The sequence below is a fragment of the Vulpes lagopus genome, chromosome 21, assembly GCF_018345385.1.
Source record: "Vulpes lagopus strain Blue_001 chromosome 21, ASM1834538v1, whole genome shotgun sequence".
Classification (NCBI taxonomy): Eukaryota; Metazoa; Chordata; class Mammalia; order Carnivora; family Canidae; genus Vulpes; species Vulpes lagopus.
The window spans coordinates 13,923,161-13,945,333 of record NC_054844.1 but is presented as its reverse complement, the minus strand read 5'-3'; the positions used below and the strand labels follow the sequence as shown (position 1 = coordinate 13,945,333).

General features: G+C 35.3%; 1 protein-coding gene and 1 non-coding gene across 2 annotated transcripts; both read right to left on the bottom strand.

The window, feature by feature from the left end:
- Nucleotides 1–10,506: 10,506 nt before the first annotated feature.
- Nucleotides 10,507–11,628, bottom strand: LOC121480185 (receptor-binding cancer antigen expressed on SiSo cells-like). Its single transcript, XM_041736528.1, is given in 2 exon segments — nucleotides 10,507–11,213; nucleotides 11,215–11,628. Coding segments are annotated over 2 exon segments (639 nt in total). The 5' UTR covers nucleotides 11,598–11,628; the 3' UTR covers nucleotides 10,507–10,957.
- Nucleotides 11,629–18,834: 7,206 nt separating this feature from the next.
- Nucleotides 18,835–18,906, bottom strand: TRNAG-UCC. Its single transcript has one exon. It is a non-coding gene; the product is annotated as a tRNA-Gly (tRNA).
- Nucleotides 18,907–22,173: the final 3,267 nt, after the last annotated feature.

The window sequence follows — 22,173 nt, the reverse complement described above, 5'->3', positions numbered from 1 at the left end:
AAACTGAAGTGTCCGTGATTTATCTGAATGCTCAAGAACCGCCCCAGAAAGGCACAGGCAAGAGTGAAGTCCTGTGACAGCTATTGTAGAGCTCTCCCAACAGTATTATGCTTATGGTTTCAAATGTCCACTTTCATATGATAAATGCATCAGGGATAACAGGATGTATTAACAACTCAACTCCCCCGGATAGCACTTCCTACTTCTTTTACAATTTGTTGTAATAGTTTCACAGATAATTATTATGCATTTGGCTGGGCAGATAAGATCAAATGAACAGAACATGTTTCCTTCCAGAACGATGTTGATGGAGAATGTTTGTGATGTAGGCTCTCCAAAGCTCTGGTACCGTAGGTGATCTCCATGGTAGTATTTCAGAGTGGTTGCTGTTAGTTTATTTGTTTGTTTTTGATGTTTTAGACCTTAAGGTCCACCAGGACAAGGATGACCTTATTTTGTTTCCCCTTTATACTGAGCCCCTAGCTGAATGCATTGTACAAAGCAGGTGTTCAATAAACTTCGTCCAATGAATACGATCTTTGAACTGTTTCTTGAAAATGTATCAGGTTTGCTTCTATCAGACTACATAGCCAGGAAACATAGTAAATAAACCTGTGCTATATTTATTATACTTACAAGTGGAATAATTCACAGGTACATGTAAGAATGAGTTAGCTGGAGAAAGAAAATTAGAAAGAAAAGAACACTTTGCTAACTATTTCTTTAAATATTAAGTCAAGATGAATTTACAGAGAACTTAGAAAAAGGTATTTTATTCATGATATGAACAATTATAATTAAAATTTTACATCACATTACTGTGAAATACTAAATATATACAAAAAGTTAAAGAATATTGCCTTCAGCAAGAATTTATATTAAGTGGTGTATCTATAATAAAAGCCACATGGATTTTCAGATTTCTTTATGAAAAACACTTCACTGCTCTCCCTAATAGCACCTTAGAGGTTGGATACTAATTTCTATGTATTTGTTTAACCATATTAATTAGAATGTGCACTTAAATAGCACCTTACACATTTCAAAAAGCTTTCATATAGGGAGGCAACTGGATATAGCAGGAAAAACTCTGGTCAGGAAATTGAGCTTAGATGGTAGTGTGACCTTTGATTATTGGGCTTCTCAAGGCTTTTGTCTTCTCTTATTCGGGAGTAATACTCAGACATACAAGTGTGGAGACAAACCAATTATTTGTGCCTAGTGTCCATTCTGATCAATGGCTTTATCGTAATGACTTGTTAAATATTTTAAATATCATTCGATAATTTCTAAAGTCTCTTTCTTGACCTGGAAATCTGTTATTTTTCATGCATCTTCTGTTACCAACCCCAGAGCTATTACTGCTATAGATAGTATTCTACATTCAGAAACATTTATTTTCAAGTCTTTTACTTGTAAGCACAAATAAGAAAGCATGAATATGTGTATAAGAATTTCAAAATGGGATATAAAACTGCATATAGCATATTACTGATATTGTAAAACACTACAATCGCTCTTTCCCTTTACCATCATGTTAAGTGGTTATCAATGGGTAGAGGTTTATGATGTTTTTAAATTTTCATCTTTATTTTTTTAATTTTCATCTTTAAATATTGCTCTATTTCCCATGTTTTCTACAAGTATGTTTCATAATTAAAACAGTATTTTAAAAATATTTCATTTTGAAATGAAGTTTTGCAAAGATGATAAGACTAGAGGATTTTCTAAAAAGGCTTATTTATTTGAGAGAGAGCACGAGTGAGCCGAAAGTTGTGAGGGGCAGTAGCAGACTCCCCACTGAATGGGGAGCCCGACACAAGGCTTGATCCCTCGACACCAAGGTCAAGACCTAAGCTAAAAACCAAGAGTCAGTTGCTCAACCAACTGGGCCACCCAGGTCCCCATGACTGGAGAATTAATGGGAAGGTTCTATACTACATAAGGAAGGGATACATATACACATGTACATGTGTATGTGTAGACTACAAGTGAGAGGAATATGTCTTTCACACCACTAGACTCTACTATATATGATATCATCTATAGATTATATATACTTTTATCAGAATAGCTTTGTCTGTATCTCCTACCTAGCTTACATTTCACATGTAAGAGGTAAGAGTGTAAAGGGGTTTAGTAGACATGCCAACGGTCCCTTTGAAAAAAGAGTCCCTGAATTATAGTGGGAGACCCAGAAGGGAGGTAAGCATTCTAAATATAATCATTAGCATTTAAATTATGCCAGGTCTTGCTTAAATGTATAATAAAATAAGATTTTTGCAGTGGTTTCTAAATTCAGCTCTCAGAGAAAGAAGGTAGTCAGGTCAAGGTTCAGGTTGTAGCCCAAAGGTAATAACCGCTGCCATCCCTTCTGTCAACCTTACCATTGGTGGACACTTCTTTTTTCTCCTGCTTGGGTAGCTGTTGGCAGAACAGTAAGTTGATTGCCTGTGGAAATGTCTGTCCAGAATAGGAGATTAATTCTCTTCTTGCGGGATCCTCTAAGGAGGGAGGAGAAAAGAGCTGTAAAATGCTTCTCCGGACTGATAACTCATAACTGTGATTATTCCTGTCTCCCCAATGGAGAAGTGGCTTTATGGTGGTGGAGCTGAGTTGGCCTCCTTTTAGTAAGCCTGGAAAGGCAACCTCTGATCTCAATCATGTCTTTGGAATTTGAGGTACTGATGCCTTTTTATCCACAACTGAGCTCCTGGGGGCCCCAGTGATCAATTCTGAGACAACAAAAGAAGATTCACCCAACATCTTCTGACATCTTCATAAAATACTATAACCCACAGGTAATTTTTGTTCATAATATGTGTAGCTGTGAATATTTTCCATTGGTTATTCTTACCTCTATTATGTAGTACCTTTCCCATTCCAGTTTTGTGTTTATAATTGTTTGATGAACCTGGTACACATATTTATTTCTGTGTGGAGATTCTTAAAGGATCCTGGACAAATGCTCCACTTCCCACCCACAGATATAATTGGTTTATCAAATATTTTCGATTTAGGAGATAACTGTGAAAATGCTATCCATTCTCTGTCTTTTAACCTCATATCTTGAAAAGATTCCATTACTTTTTGGTTACTCACAATCTTTTAAAGTCGAGTCTACTTAAAGCTTCCATCTCTTACTTTATAAAAAACTTTTCCTTCCACGTTGCCTGGGTGGTGCAGTCAGTTGAGCAGTTGACTCTTGTTTTTGGCTCAGGTCCTGATTTCATGGTTGTGAGTCTGAGACCTATACCAGGCTCTTTGCTCAATGTGGAATCTGCTTGATATTCTCTCCCTCTGCTTCTCCCATCTGTGTGCTCTCTCTCTGAAATAAATAAATAAATTTTAAAACCAACAACAACAACTTTCCCTTCCTCCATGGCTGGCTAGGCTAGATCAGTAGATTTGGAGTGGGAAGGGGATGGTTTGTATTTTCCCTTTCCTTCCCACTTTAAAAAGACCTGGAATTTAGTGGGGCCCCTTGTTACCAGTTGTGGGGCAACCAGAAAGTTCCAGTAAGCATCACACCACATACTCACTTTGGGTAAGTCTCTTAACAAATCTGAGTTTCATTTTCCACATCTGTAACATGGCAATAATACCTCTCAGGATTTTTTTTTTTAGATTTTATTTATTTATTCATGAGAGACACAGAGAGAGAGAGGCAGAGACATGGGCAGGGGGAGAAGCAGGCTTCCTGCGGGCATCCCAATGTGGGACTCGATCCTGGCACCCCGGGATCATGCCCTGAGCCTAAGGCAGACCCTCAAGGTGTCTGAGCCACCCAGGTGTCCCTACCTCTCAGCATTTTATGACAATTAAAAAAGATAACACTGACTCTAGTTTGGGAGCTCTGACTAGCTTATAAACTACTCAAGCATGGAGAGACTGAAAGCAAAATCTGTTCCTCTTTAACATCTTTTTGATTCCTCTTTATTCCTAAGTCATTGGAGAAATATTTATTTCTTCTTGGACCTCTATATTTTCAAAGCAAAATCTATTATTTTATCAGTTCCTTCTAACACCTCATTAAAACTAGTGTGCAAATGTCACTCTTGTGTTTTGTCGTTTGTCAGATTCATGTCCCTTGACTAATCCTCAAGCTGCCATAGCCAATTAGTAGTACTGTTATGGCTACAACCTATGCTGCTTGACTTCTGCTTCTGAAAAGACACAAATGGCACACATTTATACTAGTGTCCCATATGCTTATATGTGTGTAATTAAATGTTTCCACTCCGTGAATGTTGATGGTGATGGGACTTATTCAGATTAGATCAGGAATGTAATTACACACTGATGCTTGATAAAAATTTTAGGAGTCAGTGATAACATATAGGTAGTATAATTACCTCATAATTGTTATGTGGTTGAAGACTAGGCATTATAAGTTGAAGCCTTTCTGACTTTTGAACAGCATGTATGAATTAATTGTTAGAAGATTATACTTAACCTTTAATGTAACAGAATTAAAGACAATATTAAGAAAAACTCGAAATCTTGCTACCCAGCAGAACTACTTTCATTTTTCATAGTACTTTTGTGATGATTAATTTTATGTGTCAACTTGATGGGGCCAAGGAATTTGGGCAAATGGTATTTTAGATGTTTCTCTGAGGGTGATTTTTTTATATAAATTTATTTTTTATTGGTGTTCAATTTGCCAACATATAGAGTAACACCCAGTGCTCATCCCATCATCTCATCCCCCTCAGTGTCCGTCACCCAGTCACCCCCACCCTGCACCCACCTCCCCTTCCACCACCCCTAGTTCTTTTCCCAGAGTTAGGAGTCTCTCATGGTCTGTCTCCCTTTCTGATATTTCCCACTCATTTTTTCTCCTTTCCCCTTCATTCCGTTTCACTATTTTTTATATTTCCCAAATGAATGAGACCATATGTTTTCCTTCTCCGATTGACTTATTTCACTCAGCATAATACCCTCCAGTTCCATCCACGTCGAAGCAAATGGTGGGTATTTGTCGTTTCTAATGGCCGAGTATTATTCCATTGTATACATAGACCACATCTTCTTTATCCATTCATCTGTCGATGGACACCAAGGCTCCTTCCACAGTTTGGCTATTGTGGACGTTGCTGCTAGAAACATCGGGGTGCAGGTGTCCCGGCGTTTCATTGCATCTGTATCTTTGGGGTAAATCCCCAACAGTGCAATTGCTGGGTGGTAGGGCAGGTCTATTTTTAACTCTTTGAGGAAACTCCACACAGTTTTCCAGAGTGGCTGCACCAGTTCACATTCCCACCAACAGTGCAAGAGGGTTCCCCTTTCTCCACATCCTCCCCAACATTTGTGATTTCCTGCCTTGTTAATTTTCCCCCATTCTCAGTGGTGTGAGGTGGTATCTCATTGTGGTTTTGATTTGTATTTGCCTGATGGCAAGTGATGCAGAGCATTTTCTCATGTGCTTGTTGGCCATGTCGATGTCTTCCTCTGTGAGATTTCTGTGCATGTCTTTTGCCCATTCTGCAGGCAGACTGGTTTTTGAACTTGCACTGCAACATTAGCTCTTTCTGGATCTCCAGTCTGCTGGCCCATCCTGCAGATTTTGGACTTGCCAGCCTGCAAAATCATGAAAGCCAGTTCTTAAAATAAATTTTAAATAAATATATATATAAATATAATTTATCTGTGTGTTTATATGTGTATATACATATACATTCTGTTGGTTCTGTTTCTCTGAGAATCTTGACTAGTGCAACCTAATATGTCAGTCATTATATTTACAGGTTTTACTATGTGTCAGCACACCATTTTGCATTTTTATTTTTCTTTTAGGTTATACCTATAGGTAAAGTTATATGAACAAGGAGAGATATTCTATCTCTAGATGACCTTGATTTATGTATAAACATTTTTCTTCACTTTTTATCTTTATCCTGGTTATACACACACACACACACACACACACACACACACACACACACACATATATCCATCTTCCATCTTCTCCATCTTCTTTGCCCCTGACCTACCTCCCCCTAAACCTATCCTTGGATCTCCTCCTTGCACTTAAATGCCAAGTGTTCTGAGGTGCAGTCTGTATTCATTGCCTCTACTTCCTCAAATCACACTCACTACTTACCCACATTTAAAAATCTTCCACCCTCATACCATACTGAAACTACTTGTAGGTTATCAATGACCTAATTTTTAAAAATCCAATTTTGTAAGTTTTTTTCTTATTGTAAAAGCAGTGCTTATTTAATAGGGAAGCAACAGAATATATAGAAAAAAACACAAGGAAACAAATTTTTAAAAACTCTCCTAAGTCTTGCCCTCAGAGGTCATCACTGTCAACGTTTTAGTTTGTATTATAGTATTATATGCAAGGATTATATTCACATGTAACTGTATATTTGTTTATATTTGGGAGAACTTTCAAACATTTCAAGCAGTCAGAAAATCAGGATGATAGTATAAATATTATTTTAATATTTGCTTTTTAAACTTGTCAACATAACAAGAATATTTTCCATGTCATTAACTATTTTCCTACAATCATTGTAAACATACAATGATTTATTTAACCAATTTCTCATTGTTTGACATTTTGCTTGTTTCCTTTGGGAGCTATTATAAATAATGCCACAATAAATATTATTGCACATAAATCCTGTGAACATCTCTGATTATTTACTTAACCGTAAATTCCTAGAGTTAAATTTCTCAGTGAAGGAAAATGCACAACTTTTGAAATATGTGGCTAATCTGTCATAGAGAAATATTGCACCCTTTAAAAATTCTCCCATTTAGATATTGGAGTGCTCATTTCTCCACACTCTTATCAACCTAGAATAATATATTTCTAAAACTACCATTTTTATATAAAAAATGGTATTTTGCTGTTTCATGTGAAAAAAATACAAAAAATATGTCTCAATAAGTATTTGTTGGATTAATAAATGAATTATTTTGAAAGATTGGCTACTCTTTCATATACTGATAGATTATTTAGATTTTCTTTTTTTGTGAATTTGTGAATTCTATTGTTTAACTTTATTTCCAATAAGAATGTTAGTGTTTTTGAAATTGCTTTAATGAATCATTTCATATACAAGAAATGTGATCAATGGTATGTCAATTTTTTCAGCTATATTTTCCCAATTTCTCCTTTTCCTTTTTATTTTAGTTCTCAGCAAAACCAAAACTTGAACATATTTATACAATGATTTGGAAGTTTTCCTGATTAATGAAAGAAGCATTTAAAGATTGCACAGATTTGAACTAAAAACCCTTAAAACCTGACACATGATATTGAGTTATGTGAACATAAGAAAACAAATATTGGTTAATGTTGTGAGCTCAGAATTCAATAATAATATTTGCCCCTCCAAATAGCAAATTATATGTTTGATTTGTGTAGGTGTGAGGTCTTTGAAAATTTATGTTTATTTTTTTGAAGATTTTATTTAAATTCAAATTAGTTAACATGCAGTGTAGTGTTAGTTTTAGGGGCAGAATTTAGTGATTTCTCAGTAGCATATAACACTCAGTGCTCATTACATTAAGTGCCCTCCTTAATGCCCATCACCCAGTTAGTTACCCCATCCTCCCACCCACCTCTCCTCCATCAACCCTCAGTTTGTTCACTATAGTTAAGAGTCTCTTATGCTTTGCCTCCCTGTTTTTACCTTATTTTACTTTTCCTTCCCATCCCAATGTTACTCTGTTTCTTAAATTCCACATTGAATGAAATAATGTGGTATTTGTCTTTCTCTGACTGACTTATTTCACTTTGCATAATACCCTCTTTCTATTTATGTCTTTGTAAATGGCAAGGTTTCATTCTTTTTGATGGTTGAGTAATATTCCGTTTTATGTGTATATGTGTGTGTGTGTATTATGGATAAAGAAGATGTGGTATATATATATATTCACACTCAATGGACATCTGGGCTTTTTTAACCTCCTTGTATTTGTGGTCTTTACAAATTTTTTCTTGTGGTTGACTTCAAGTTTCATAGTAAATACTTAATCTTTAAAAATAGATAAAGGTAAAGATGGAACATTTCAGAGAGTCACATCGAAAATCTTATTTTTCTCTTTGGCTATGTAATCATGGAAAAAGGAAGGATATGTGTGCTTGAAGGGCAAGGGAATAGAATGTTTTGTTTGCTCTCTCTATAGCATTTTGCATAGTTAACAATTGTCTTTTTCCGGAAACTTTAACCTTTTGTCTTTCATAACCATGTTTGTGTTCTCTACTTTTGGGCAATCTCCTTTGCTATCTCTATATCTTTGCTCATTGTTCTAAAATTCTAGTGTTTTTCAGCATTCTATCTTCTCCTTATCTTCTTTTATCTGGTTTACCTAGGTAATATTATTCACAAATGTACTTTCTAACTTAGCACATATCTTCTTCCTCCAAAATGACCCTCATGATAAATCATAACTGTGAATAACATTTCCCATTACAAATATTGATACTGAACAAATCCCAAACATTCAGCAGCTTATTTTGCAATACAAAATAATTTCTTAGTATTATGATAGTCCAATGAGGACAGGTATTCATGGCCAGAAGATAGCATTCTTTCCTGATTTGATTCAGGTGTGTATGTATGTATGCTTCACTTCTACTCAAGTGAAGCTCTATGAAAATCAAGTGTTCTTTAACACTCATCTATCTTCTCACCTAGATAAAACAGAACTTAATGGGGAATAGCTAAATAATGAAGAATCCTACTGATGCATATTAACTCAAGAAATTTCCTCTAAGGGGCACCTCAGTGGCCCAGTGGTTGAGCATCTGCATTCACCTCAGGTCATGATCCTGGGGTCCTGGGATCAAGTCCCACATTGGGATCCCCACAGGGAAGCCTGGTTCTCCCTCTGCCTGTGTCTCTGTGTCTCTCATGAATAAATAAAATCTTTTAAAAAAGGAAATTTCCTCTAAAACAACTAGGTGTTTGTTCATGGACAGATTATTTATAGGAAATCTTAAAAGATGACTTGTTGTTTATCAGTGGAGTCAGTGGAGGTACTATGGCCATGCAGTTGTTGAGGGTAATTAGAAGTAACGTCATGAAATCTGCACAGGTCTGGGATGAGGGTGCTCAATACAGTACGGCTGGGTTGTTTTCTTGTTTTTGTTGTTACTGTTTTCCCAGAAAACATATTCTCATGAAATTTAAAAAAAAAAAAAAGCTGTACTTATTATGAGAGCCTTACTGAAAAGTCAAAGGCAGAGGTGCCTATGTGGCCCAGTTCATTAAGCTACCGACTCTTGATTTTGGCTCAGATCATGATCTCAGAGTTGTGAGATCAAGCCCTGTGTCCAGCTCTGTACTGGGCATAGAGCCTGCTTAAGATTCTCTCCCTTTGCACCTCTCCCCCACCCCCTGTGGCGCTCTCTCTCTCTCTAAAAAAAAAAAAAAAGCATACCTGAAGACATGATGATAAAGGTTATATGACCATCCTATGATTTATCAAATTTATATTCCACTAGGGAATTCATCCCTGACATTCCCAACACATCTAAGTACTTAATCTTTTGGAATATTTAAAGACAGAACTATAGAATATTAAAAAATAAATCTTTAATATATGTCTATCCATCTAGAAACAAATTATTTAGAAAATTGTGGGAGAAATTGTGATTATAGTTTGGATCTCATCATTTTTATTATCTCTCTTTTGTTGTAATCACTGCTTGGGAAAGGAAAATAGTTCTTGGTAATAAAGTAATGTCATTGTTATCATACTTTATTGGTCTATGCCATTGTTGGAAACTTCACTGCAGTGTTCATGGCCAAGAAGAGCCCAGGTACTGACTCACAGGAACAGAAGAGAGGAGAGGGGATGGGGCCATCAGTCTTGCAATGCATTGTAATTTACACAGTGTGATTGTGCATCTCATATATGGCAAGCATTATCTTAGACTCCAGGGAAACAAAGTCACAGATTTCAGTGTCTTTAACATTATATACTGTAAAAACAAGTACTTACTGAACTGTTTTATAAATGTGACACCGGAAATAAAAAAAAAGTACACGTATTTGGAAGCACAAGAATAATAAATTTTGCTGGGAGGAGTGAGGAAAAGTATTCTAGAGGATATGTGTTCTGTCTCCAACCTAGTCTCTAATGGTGGGAGCTGAGGGACTGCGCTAGAGGCACAGGAAAAGACTTTATTGTGACCATTAAGGAATTCAGGTTTTTTTTTTTTATTTTTTAAGTCTATATTTAATTTTATTATTATTTTTATTATAAATTTATTTTTTATTGGTGTTCAATTTGCCAACATATAGAATAACACCCAGTGCTCATCCCATCAAGTGCCCACCTCAGTGCCCGTCACCCAGTCATCCCCACCCCCCGCCCATGATTTCACCTGATAACGTGACACTCCTCAGATTCCTGATCTACCAATTAGGGGCTAAAGAGTAAAAGCAGGGACTACGATATGTGTATGCATTTGAGGGCATTCATTTCATTGCTTTTCTCATAAATAATTTTAAACTAAAGTGGCCTGATAACTATCCAAATTTTTTGAGTATTTAAAATTATTTATTTTATCATTATGCACAATGAAAGAAAGCATTATAGAGAGCAGAGTCCTTTCCCACCATAAAATTATTTACACCCATATATTTAGCTGGAAACACTAACTAGAAGAGGTACTGGTATATTCCATTTGTAATAATTTCTCTACAGCAAACAGTTGTCTTACACTTGGAGCATGTTGAAAAAAAAATATTGACTCGTAGGTCTTTGTTTTTTTTTTTTTTTTTTTTTTTTTGTTTTTTTGTCTCAATCACTAAGAGCTCAAGATACTCTGAGAGAATCCTGGTGTCCTAGATGGTCTGATGAATGCATTACAAATCAAGCAATGTATTTGTATTCTGAAAATACTCTTATATCCATATAATGCTGCTTGAGTTGTGGAGATCACATCTCTCCTACTGGCACGATGATACGTGAAGAACATCTGTTATGAAAGCTTCACGCCAATTTTGTTCTGTTCCTTTTTCATTAGCCGCTGTGCCTCCTTCTCCACTTTCTTCCTCTGTTGTTCTGCTGCTCTCTTTTCTCTGTCTGTTATCTTCTCCTGCCTCAGAACTTCTTCTACTTGCCAGGCTGCATCTTCTTCTTCTTCCCATGCATTGGTATTTTTCTGCCAAGTATCTAAGTCACCTAATTCAGGAGATTGATGAATAAAAGGCATATCTTATGTAGCTGCTACTCTACGAGAAACCTGTGCTACCATCTGGAATGCCAAAATTTAATGGTTCTCTCTTCTTAATAATGATTTTCTGAGTTTTCCTTATAGTTGGTGTCATGTCCTTAAAATAGTCAGGTTCCAGTTGTTCCAAAGCATTTTGTTGTGTTGCTACATTCCCATTCCCTCCTTCAATCTTTATACTTGTGGGGGCATCTTCATCCCAGGAAGTCCACTCTTCAATATCAGTCTGTTTAGGAACTGATGAATAATCAACTGTAGTTGGCAAAGTTATTTGGTCTCCACTTAATTTCCGTCCTCTGCCAGATCTGCGTATTAATCTCTTTAGGAATGAGAATACTGTTGCAAGGCAGGTGCAAACTTTAAATAACCGAAACTGTGTGATAGCCATAGTGGGACTCAAAACCTGCCCCTCCCCCGCCCCGCCCCATAACTATCCAAATTTTAAATATCATCTAAGGAGACTTATCAAAGAGCAGTTGCAACTTTTATGTATATTGTGAAGTGTTTCATTGTATTTGCTGAAGAAGTTTACAACTTCTTTCTTTTTTTTTTTTTTTAAGTTTACAACTTCTAATGTATACCACAGGAGACAGGTTTTTTGGTTAGTCACCTGTAAGTTTTTAGTAAAATCAAATATATATTGATTGCATTTTGTTTTGATTAATCTAATTACGTTTTTGAAAAGTGGTACAGGTAGCTGTGTACAAATCAAGCTGAGGTTAGGAGACTTAGCAAATCAGTTCAAAGGCTGCTGTTTTAAACCACATAAGGTGATAAAGATTTGAATTAAGATGGCACATGGAGAAAAAAATGTTGATGAGGCATATCAAAGAGCAGGAGAAAGAGATGTGTTAAAGAATGAGAGGAATAGACTTTGGGGGAAGACAGCAGAGTAGGAGTGAGTCAGTCAGAGAAAGACAAACATCACCCACCCACCCACCCACCATGATTCTGTCTCTAGGTTTCTTACCTAATCATCATCTCCTGTTAAATTTCCACAGTCACTCCATCATCAACCTGTTTAAAACTGAACTCAGAATTTTCACCCCAGATTTAAACTTAGTCCTTTTTCCCTGCAGGGCAGACATTTGAGAGTTAAGCCATCCTCATTTTCCCTCTTTTCTTCACCTTCATGTCTCATCTCCATGTTGAACTTTCTAAGAATACATTCCCTCCTTTTTATTCTTCCAATCACTTCTTACTTTAGTTTCTCTTTAAAAAAAAAAAAGATTTTATTTATTTATTTGAGAGAGAGAGAGAGAGAGAGAGCACATGTAAGTAGGGAGAGGGGCAGAGGGACAAGCAGACTCCCTGCTGAACCTGCAGCCCAATTCCAGGCTCCATCCCAGGACCTGGAGATCATGACCTGAGCCAAAATCAAGAATTGAGTGCTTAACCAACTGAGCCACCCAAGTACCCCCTTACTTTAGCTTCTTATTGATTTCCAGCTTTAATGATAAACCACAGATTTAGGGGTTACTATGTGCCCAACACTATGTTAAGCACGGTATCTGTTCTACTTTGTTTGGTTCCCACAACAGCTCTACAAAATAAGCTTAGATTATTTACGAGATGTTAATAATCTTGTCAAAGGACATAAAGCTATTAAGGAACCTCAGTTGGAACTCAAAATAGTTTTATTTCTGGATTCAAGATTTATTTATTTATTTATTTATTTATTTATTTATTTATTTATGATAGATATAGAGAAAGAGAGAGAGGTAGAGACACAGGAGGAGGGAGAAGCAGGTTCCATGCCAGGAGCCCGACATGGGACTGATCCCGGGACTCCAGGATCGCACCATGGGCCAAAGGCAGGCGCCAAACCGCTGAGTCACCCAGGGATCCCTTGTTCATATTTGTAAAAAACTGATGTAACTTTAAAGTAAGCATATTGGTTTCAAAACTCCCATCCAAGTTAAGTAAATTCACTACCTCTTCTGTTAACCCATGATTATTAAAGTTGAATTCAAAGGAATATTGAGTAAATTGAAAATCAACTCTAAATATCCTAATATCAACAATGTATCTTTCAAATATTTCTTGTAGTTTTTATGGTCAATTTGTGTAATGCTGTGAATCAGTTTAAAGCTTCTTCATATTTATTAATGTTAAATAATATGTAAAATCATTATTATTGATTCATTATGCAGAGACTTAATTGCAACATATATTCTTGAACATATCTGGTTCACAGACAAGCTTTTCCTTTCTTGTAGCTTCAAATTTAGTTCATTCATATGTAATGTGATATAACAGCAAGAAAATATAGATCAGACTTCCAAGTTTTATGTTTGGATTTTAAATATTTGCCAAGCATTCCTTTTCTTTCAAGAAAATACTGAATTAGAATTAACAATGCAGTTAATCTTTGTACAACTCTTCCACAATTCAACCAACAAACACTGGTAGAGAACACGAGATGATTAAATTAATTGTTTTCTATTTATTTTAGTGATTCCAAAATTTTTTGAAGGCTCATAGCATTGCATATATTCCCCGAATGATTTTAAATTCAATAAATGCTATGGCAATGTTCATAGTTTGCTTTAGAATATTGGGGCATATGTATTTTCATTATGTATCACAGGTAGAAACAAAGCAGAAAGGGATGAATGTTTCTTGTTTTAAAATTTCAGTAAATCAGGACTTTTGGCTTAACAAAATTGGAACACCTGTTGCGACAGAAACTAATATTTCATATCTAAAATTTTGGGGCTGACATGAAATTCAAAAATATCTATGGTACTAGTTCCATTTGTTAGGCCATGAATTGAGTATATTTCATCATAAATATGGATATCCTTTGAGAAATACATATTAAATGTTACTTTGGCAATGGTTTTATATCACACTGCTCATCTACAGACAAGAGACTAAAGACAAGTTTGAATTAGTTGGTCCTTGATGTTACAGAAAGGTCTTGCATTTCATGTGCGATTGTTTTGTAGCTTAACTGAAATCTCTCACTTTTTGTGAAATATCTTTTAAAAGTCTTTCTTCATAATTTTCTACCAAATTTTCATAATTGAAATAGTAATATATTTCCCATTTCTCCATCTAAAAATTATTTGTGTGTGTGTGTAAGAACCAAGCTATTTTATAGTTGGCTAAAGTTAAAAGCTTAGGTTCTTTTAAAATTATTTTAAAAATATTTTTGCACATTTAATTCTAGTTCTAGCTGATGAATTTTATCAATTCTTTTTAACTTTTGGGAGGGAATAACTTGTCAAAATCACTATGTATTTGCTGAAAATGTCTCTTAATATTATAACTTTCTTTTTTCTTTCTCTTTCATTTTTTAAAAGATTTATTTGAGAGAGAGAGAGAGAGAATGAGAAGGAGGGAGGGGCAGAAGGAGAGGGAAAGAGAAGCAGACTCCTTGCTGAGCAGGGAGCCTGGACCCAGGGCTGGATCTCAGGACCCTGAGATCATGACCTGAGCCTAAGGCAAACGTTTAACTGACTGAACCGGCTAGGTGCCCCTAAATGTTATTTTTCTTTGCACAAAAGATAGATTTTTTGTATTGCTCTGCCACAGCAAAATATAATTTCCACTTACCATAAAATTTGCAACATTTTCTTCAAGTATCTTTTATTCTCTACTATTCTAGTTGTTTAAGCTTCTGCATCTCTATTCTATCCCGTATCAATATTATGCCTTCATTTTAAATGTAAAAATTTGTTGCTTACAAATTTATTTGTTGTAAACATATTTATTGTTTAACAGGAAAAATGAGGGAAATAATATACAAAGAAATACAATGAAAAATAATCACTAGAACTTATCAATCTCTTGACAATGACTAGATTGGCAATATGTTCATGTTTAATACTAGAATCAATGCAATACTTTTTTTAAAGTAGTTTCCATGCCCAACCTAGGACTTGAACTCACAACCTTGAGATCAAGAGTCACATGCTCTACAGACTAAGCTGTTCAGACACTCCAATGCACATACTTGATAAGAAACTACAATATAATGATAGTATTTTATGTCACAGATTGACAAACTTCTGGGAAGGTCCAGATAATATATATTTCAGGCTATGATAGCTGGATAAGAGTCAAAGTCAAGAATACTATGTAAATACTTATATAAAAGAGAGAAAGTAAATTTCCACAATTTGTATTAATGAAATTCAAAAGATAATATAATAATAATTGACTAAAATATCTGGTGTAGGGCAGCCCGGCTGGCTCAGCGGTTTGGCACCACCTTCAGCCCAGGGCATTATCCTGAAGACCTGGGTTTGGATCCCGCGTTGGGCTCCCTGCATGGAGCCCGCTTCTCCCTTAGCCTGTGTCTCTGCCTCTCTCTCTCTCTCTCTCTCTCTCTCTCTCTCTCTCTCTTTCTCTCTCTCTCTCTCTCTCTCTCTCTCTTTCCGTCTCTCATGAATAAATAAATAAAATCTTTTAAAAAAAATAAAATAAAATATTCTGGTGTAGTATAGGTCCAGTAAGAAGAAAAATGGAATTCTGGAGCAAGGAAGATTCCCTTTTCTTATTTGGGATTCAAAGTTAATATTCTCCTCAAAATACAAGCTAATGCTCATCTGTTAATGTGTTTTAAGACTTTACATATTTCAAATTTGAAACTTTGCTTTTCACATAGATACCACTACATATTGTTAACTAACAAGCATATGATTTTAGTTGAGCATACTCATCATTTGGATGGCATTTTTTGCCTTTCAGCAAATCACTACATTGCAGATTCATCACTTCCAATTGAAGTATAAATGGACACTCCTCAATTGCATAATTAAATGGAATTTGGAATATAGAAATATCTTTTGCACTTATATCAAGATTGAAAAAGAAATGCTATCTTAGAACTATAATTTGAGCTCAAAAAAAATATATGTTGCAAATTTGTGTAAAAATGGCAATCCCACTTCTCGTGTTTACCTTTGACAACATGTATAGTTTATAGAGCAGCTTGACATTACTTGTGATTCAAATGTTAGTTGTTTTTGAAATGACTTTACCACAGTATGTTTCACATATAAGTGTTGTTTTGGCTTGCAATTTTAGGAATTCATTAAGGAACATTTTCAAGTCAGCAACAAAGCTCATTTCAAAGGATGGAATTTGGGTCTTAACCTCTTGGTTAGGGGGCTGGCAAAGCATCTTCCTTATACCACTTCTTTATTCTTTCCCTCTATCACTTGCTTTCTTCCTCTGCTAATGGAATTATTACTCTCCATTTTCTTTACTTTTTTCAAAAATGCCATTTTATACATATATTTGACATAATTTTGTGTAAATTTAAGGCACACAACATGTTAATACATTTATATATTCTAATGTGATTGCCATTGTGATAATTAGCACCTTAATCATGTTCCATAATTATCCTTTTATTTAGTGATTGGAATACTTAAGTTCCAGTCTCTTAGCAGGTTTGTTATTATAACACAATATTTTTGTCCATATTCATTATACTGTGCCTTAGATTTCCAGGGCTTATAAACTACTCATTCCAAGTTTGTACCCTTAGGCAACATCAATACTCCTCATTTTTCAAATGAATCATGTTCCATAAATATCTCAATTACTTCCTGAATTTCCTGAATTCTTAAGGAATTTGTTTTGCTCTTTACCTTTTTTAAACTTCTAATCAGAAGTTTTGATTTCTGCTCCAAATACCTTGTAGGTTTGATCAAGTTAGAGATATCCACAGTTTTGCTAATTTATATATAAACTAATGAAAGTTGTTAAGTAGTTTCCTCACTCGTAGGTTTCACATCAAGTTCTTACTCTTCTTTCAAAGGATGCGAGATGAGAATGAAACACTTTCTAAAGCTTTTATTGGTTGCTTAGCAGTGGATGATGACAGCTGACACCATCTCATGGGTGAATTCTCTGATTTCATACTGATTAAGAGAAGCCAGATTGTCACATTTTTATGATCAAAATGTATTACTCTTCCCATTTCCCATTTTTGTTGAATATGAAATCTTGCATAAATTCCACTTGAGGGCCAAAGTGGATGCAATCATTCATATAATCATTTATATAATTAAAGCCCAAGCTGTTTACTGAAGTTAAGAGAGCACATTGCTCTTTTAAGAAATGCTTTGGGGTGGGAATCCCTGGGTGGCTCAGCGGTATAGCGCCTGCCTTCGGCCTAGGGCATGATCCTGGAGTCCCGGGATCAAGTGCCACATCAGGCTCCCTGCATGGAGCCTGCTTGTCTCTCTGCCTGTGCCTCTGCCTCTCTCTCTCTCTGTGTCTTTCATGAATAAATAAAATCTTAAAAAAAAAAGAAAGAAAAGAAATGCTTTGGGGTGCCTGAGTGGCTCAGTCGATTCAGCATCTTACTCGTGTTTTTGGCTCAGGGTAGTGCAATCGAGCCTTGGGTAAGGCTCTGTGCTCAGTGGGGAGTCTGCTTCTCTCCTTCTCCCTCTCCCTCAGCCCCTACTCCTGCTCTCACACTCTCTAAAATAAATAAATGTTGAAAAAAAAAAGGAAATGCTCTGTTGATTGTGAATATAAAGGTAAGGATGATGCTGTTTATCCTCCTTTTAATCTTTATAATTATTGACTTCCTTGTCAGTATTGTAATCTATCCAAATAATTCAAATGAAAATATTTGGGAGCCCCATTCATGCATTTCACTTCTTCTATTCACAGCCTGGCATTATTTAGGCTTCTTTTTTTCTTTGAAAAATTAATAGAAACTTGTAGAAATATTAAATCTAATCTCCTGCATAATTTAAAAACAGATATCGAGTCTGGACTGTGAACATATCTACTTCCAACCTGAGAAACTGAATTCTTAAGTAGAAAGAAAAAATTCACATAGCAAGCTAAAATGGCAATAAAAACTATTAGATGTATCTTGAGGTTCTAAATAGGTACAATTTAAATATTAATCATGTGACATGAAATTTATTTAGCGGAGTCACAATGAAAATTTGAAGTATTCTACTTTTCTACTTCTGGGCATCTGCTGTAGGGAAAGGATCCAAAATACATGTAGGAAACTTTCCATACAAGTGTAATTTTTTTGCAGCAGTATTTTAAAAAGAAAAAAAAGACAATTCAAATGATACATTAAGGAAGATGATAAATTATAGTGCTTCATAGACTAAACTATAGTACCTTAATAGTTATACAAGTTTGTATCATTATTATTAGTAACTAGATAATTATAATTTAAATTACAAAGGCCCTATGGAAAGTTGGGCACACAGTATGATCTCAACTGAGAAAAATATGCATAGGAAAGAAAATACATAAAAATCTACCAAATGTTAAAGTTTATTTTTTTCTGAGGTGTAGCATTAGAGTGAAGTTTTCACTTCTTTATTTTTTCCTGTATTTTCCAGTTTTTCTACAATGAATATGAACAGTGAGTCATAAACAGCCTTAAAAATTATAGTTAAAATGTTTTAAAGTATATTAGCATTTGTTGTTATTAATTATGACATTATATGCATTTTCCCCCTATAATTTGTCTCTTCTAGATAGTTGCTAACTGCCAGTTTTACAAGGAAAGAGGTCATTTTCAGTCAGGTGAATAGTTCAGTGTGGAGGTTCTGTCTAATTAATTTGAAGAGTTTTAATAATTTCTGCAATTAGATTTTTTTTTGGAGGGGGGAGTACATGGGAGGCACTGCATTGGCTGGGAATCGAACCCAGGTCAACTGCTTGGAAGGCAGCTATGCTCACCACTACACCACCAATGCCTGCTTGCAATTTGATATTTAAAAACCTAATCCATATCATATTCTATAAAGAAATAACATGATGATTTTAGGGAACATACTGATTGCTTGATAGCCTTAACCCTTTGATTCAGGTGGAACCGTCCTATGGCATCTTGCTCAATTGGTACCAATTGGTAGCTGTCTTTCATGCAGATCTCCTCATTAACCGTTCTTAATGGGGTGATATAAAGATAGTGTAAGATATGATCTATATGAGCAAAACAATTGCTGTGATCCCAATCCCATTAAAAATTTCTGCTGACAAATTTTTCATTAGTATCAAATAGGAAGTTTTATTTTTTAATTTTATTTTTATTTTAAAAACACTTAATATTGTATTAGGTGCAAGACACTCTTCTTAGTACTTTACAAATATTAACTTATTTAATCCCCTCTATAACCTTATGAGGAGGGTAGTATTATTAATTTATTTTACGTCTATGATCCTGAGACATAAAGATTCAGTAATTTAGCAAAGGTCACCTAATTAATAGATGATAGTATAGCCAAGAATTGAACTATGGCAGTGTGGTTTCAAGATTAAAATCTATAACCTTGTACATGGAATATGTAACTGCCTCAGTAGCTAACCAGTTCATAGACTATTGATGAGTTCTCAACCTCAAACAGTCTTTACTGATTATAGGTTTATATTTTGTCAAATACCGAAGGGAAGGATCTGTGTACACACCAAAGTTTTACAATGAATCTTGTATTTGGTAAATACCAAGATTTGAAAATATAGTGTCATCAAAGAATTTTCTATTTTTTTTGTTAAATTATTTGAAGATTTATTGATCTACTTTTAAATAGCAAGATAATGTATATGAATCTCAAGGTTTTCAGAATTTCATTTCAGAAGGATTTTTTTGTTTAAAAAATTACATATTAGGGATCCCTGGGTGGCGCAGCGGTTTGGCGCCTGCCTTTGGCCCAGGGCGCGAACCTGGAGACCCGGGATCGAATCCCACGTCGGGCTCCCGGTGCATGGAGCCTGCTTCTCCCTCTGCCTGTCTCTGCCTCTCTCTCTCTCTCTCTCTCTGTGTGTGACTATCATAAATAAATTAAAAAAAGAAAAAAGAAAAAAAATTACAGATTAAAGAACACAGTCAATTCACGTGAAAAATCAATCAAGACTTGTGACTTAATAGTTACAATAACCGATATTACAAGAAACTGAAAACAATTTAAAATTTAAACCTTAAAAAATAAAATTGAATTTGAAAAGTCTTCAAATTTTAAGGTTATATGGATACTTACAGTTGTTCTAGTTCAACAGGCTTTCTAATGTAAAGAAATTTTCTACCCCATCTCCAAGAAATAGTCACTAGCTTCTATTTGAATATGTATAGAGAAGGTAAATTTGCAATGTTTTTAGGCTAGATCTCATAATTTAAAAAATGGATTTTTCTTCATGGTGACCTAAATTTTCATATTTGTATATTGAAATCATTTCTTCTAATTCTATTTCTGTTATACTAATTTTAGATAGTTCCATTGATAAAAATACCCTAAACCTGTTTGGATGGTGCTATCAGTTCATCCCTCAGCCTTTCCCCTGCAAACTAACTGTCCTGAAAATTACTTTGACTAAGGTTCTTGTACTCAAATATGAGAGTTTGACCGTGAGAGATGGGAGATCTGAGATCCACAGAGACAATGGAAATGATGGTGATTATCAAGTCAAGAAACTGTTCTCATGAGATGCTCAGTGAAGCCATGATTCCACTTGGAAAGTACCTGGTACAAGAGGAAAGGAATATCTTAACAACTGTAGATGACATTTTATTCTTGAAATTCATTCATCTTAAATGAAAACAGAAAACTCAAACATGTATGAGTTTTGCAAAACTAAAAACGTGAATTTTAGAGTTTACATAGAAATAAATTTCTTCAAGTTACATTTAAAATTAGTTCGGGGGGGCCTGGGTGGCTCAGTCAGTTGAGTGTTCCACTCTTATTTTAGGCTCAGGTCGTGATCTCAGGGTTGTGGGATCAAGCCATATATTGGGCTCCACACTCAGTGGGGAGTCTGCTTGAGGAGTCTCTCCCTCTGCCACCCCTCTCTAAAATAAATAAATAAATCTTTAAAAATAAAATCAGTCCGTGGGTGTTTTATTAATATAGATACTTTCTCTACAATATTATTGAACTCTTGTATTTAAGAGACTGTCCTAGTAATAGAAGCTATAAAGCTGAATAAAGCATTCTTTTTCTCTAGCTTTAGTTAATGGCATAAAGTTAATGTGTAAAAAATTAAAGATATAAAACGTATAAGAACTGTCATAGTGGTATACAGTAGAAAGGTTTGGTAACAGCTGTGTCTGATATTATCAGTTATTGATTTTTTTCAGGGAGGTTTAAAAATGTATGCCTGGCTTTGAAAACAGATGAAACTTTCAAGGACTAAATGAGTAATGGCTACGGATTCTGTAAACTCAATAAACAAGATTAAAAGTGCAGAAAGTTGGGGCAGCCCAGGTGGCCCAGCGGTTTGGCGACGATTTTGGCCTGGGACATGATCCTGGAGACCTGGGATGGAGTCCCACGTCGGGCTCCCTGCATGGAGCCTGCTTCTCCCTCTGCCTGCGTCTCTGCCTCTCTCTCTCTCTGTCTGTCATGAATAAATAAATAAATTCTTTTTTTTTAAAGTGCAGAAAGTTCATAAGTAGTTATTTGACTATGAATTAGTTCTTTTGCAGTGAAGTCTTTACAGATCTATAAGTTAGAGAGGAAAGGGTTAGAGATGAGTAGACTTTTCTTCAAAATATGTGATGATCCATGAACTTGCTGGAAAAACACAACCAATAACTGTATTTTGAGAGTACTCTGCATTGAAACGTATTTTTGACAGATGGTCTGTGAATATATTGAAATTTAAGGATTATCCATGGTGATAATACAGTTGTGGTTTTTTGTTTTTGTTTTTTTTTTGATAATGCAGTTTGACCTTCAGATGCCAACCATTTCTTTCCTGGGTCTTGGAGAAACAAAGACTTTCAGCTGTGGAAGGAAGGAAGACAAGTGACTATGATTATTAATAGGAGAATAAAGCTTCTGATGTTTGTGAAGTGCAGATCATTGGTCATGGGTCAGCAGAAGGTGCCAAAAGACCTTTGGAACTCAGTTCTGAGAATGCCATCCTCCCTACCCCCTCAGGGAGCCCCTGAAGAAGGAAATTTTATATATATATATATAAATATATATATATATAATTGTGTGCATATATGTGTGTGTGTATATATA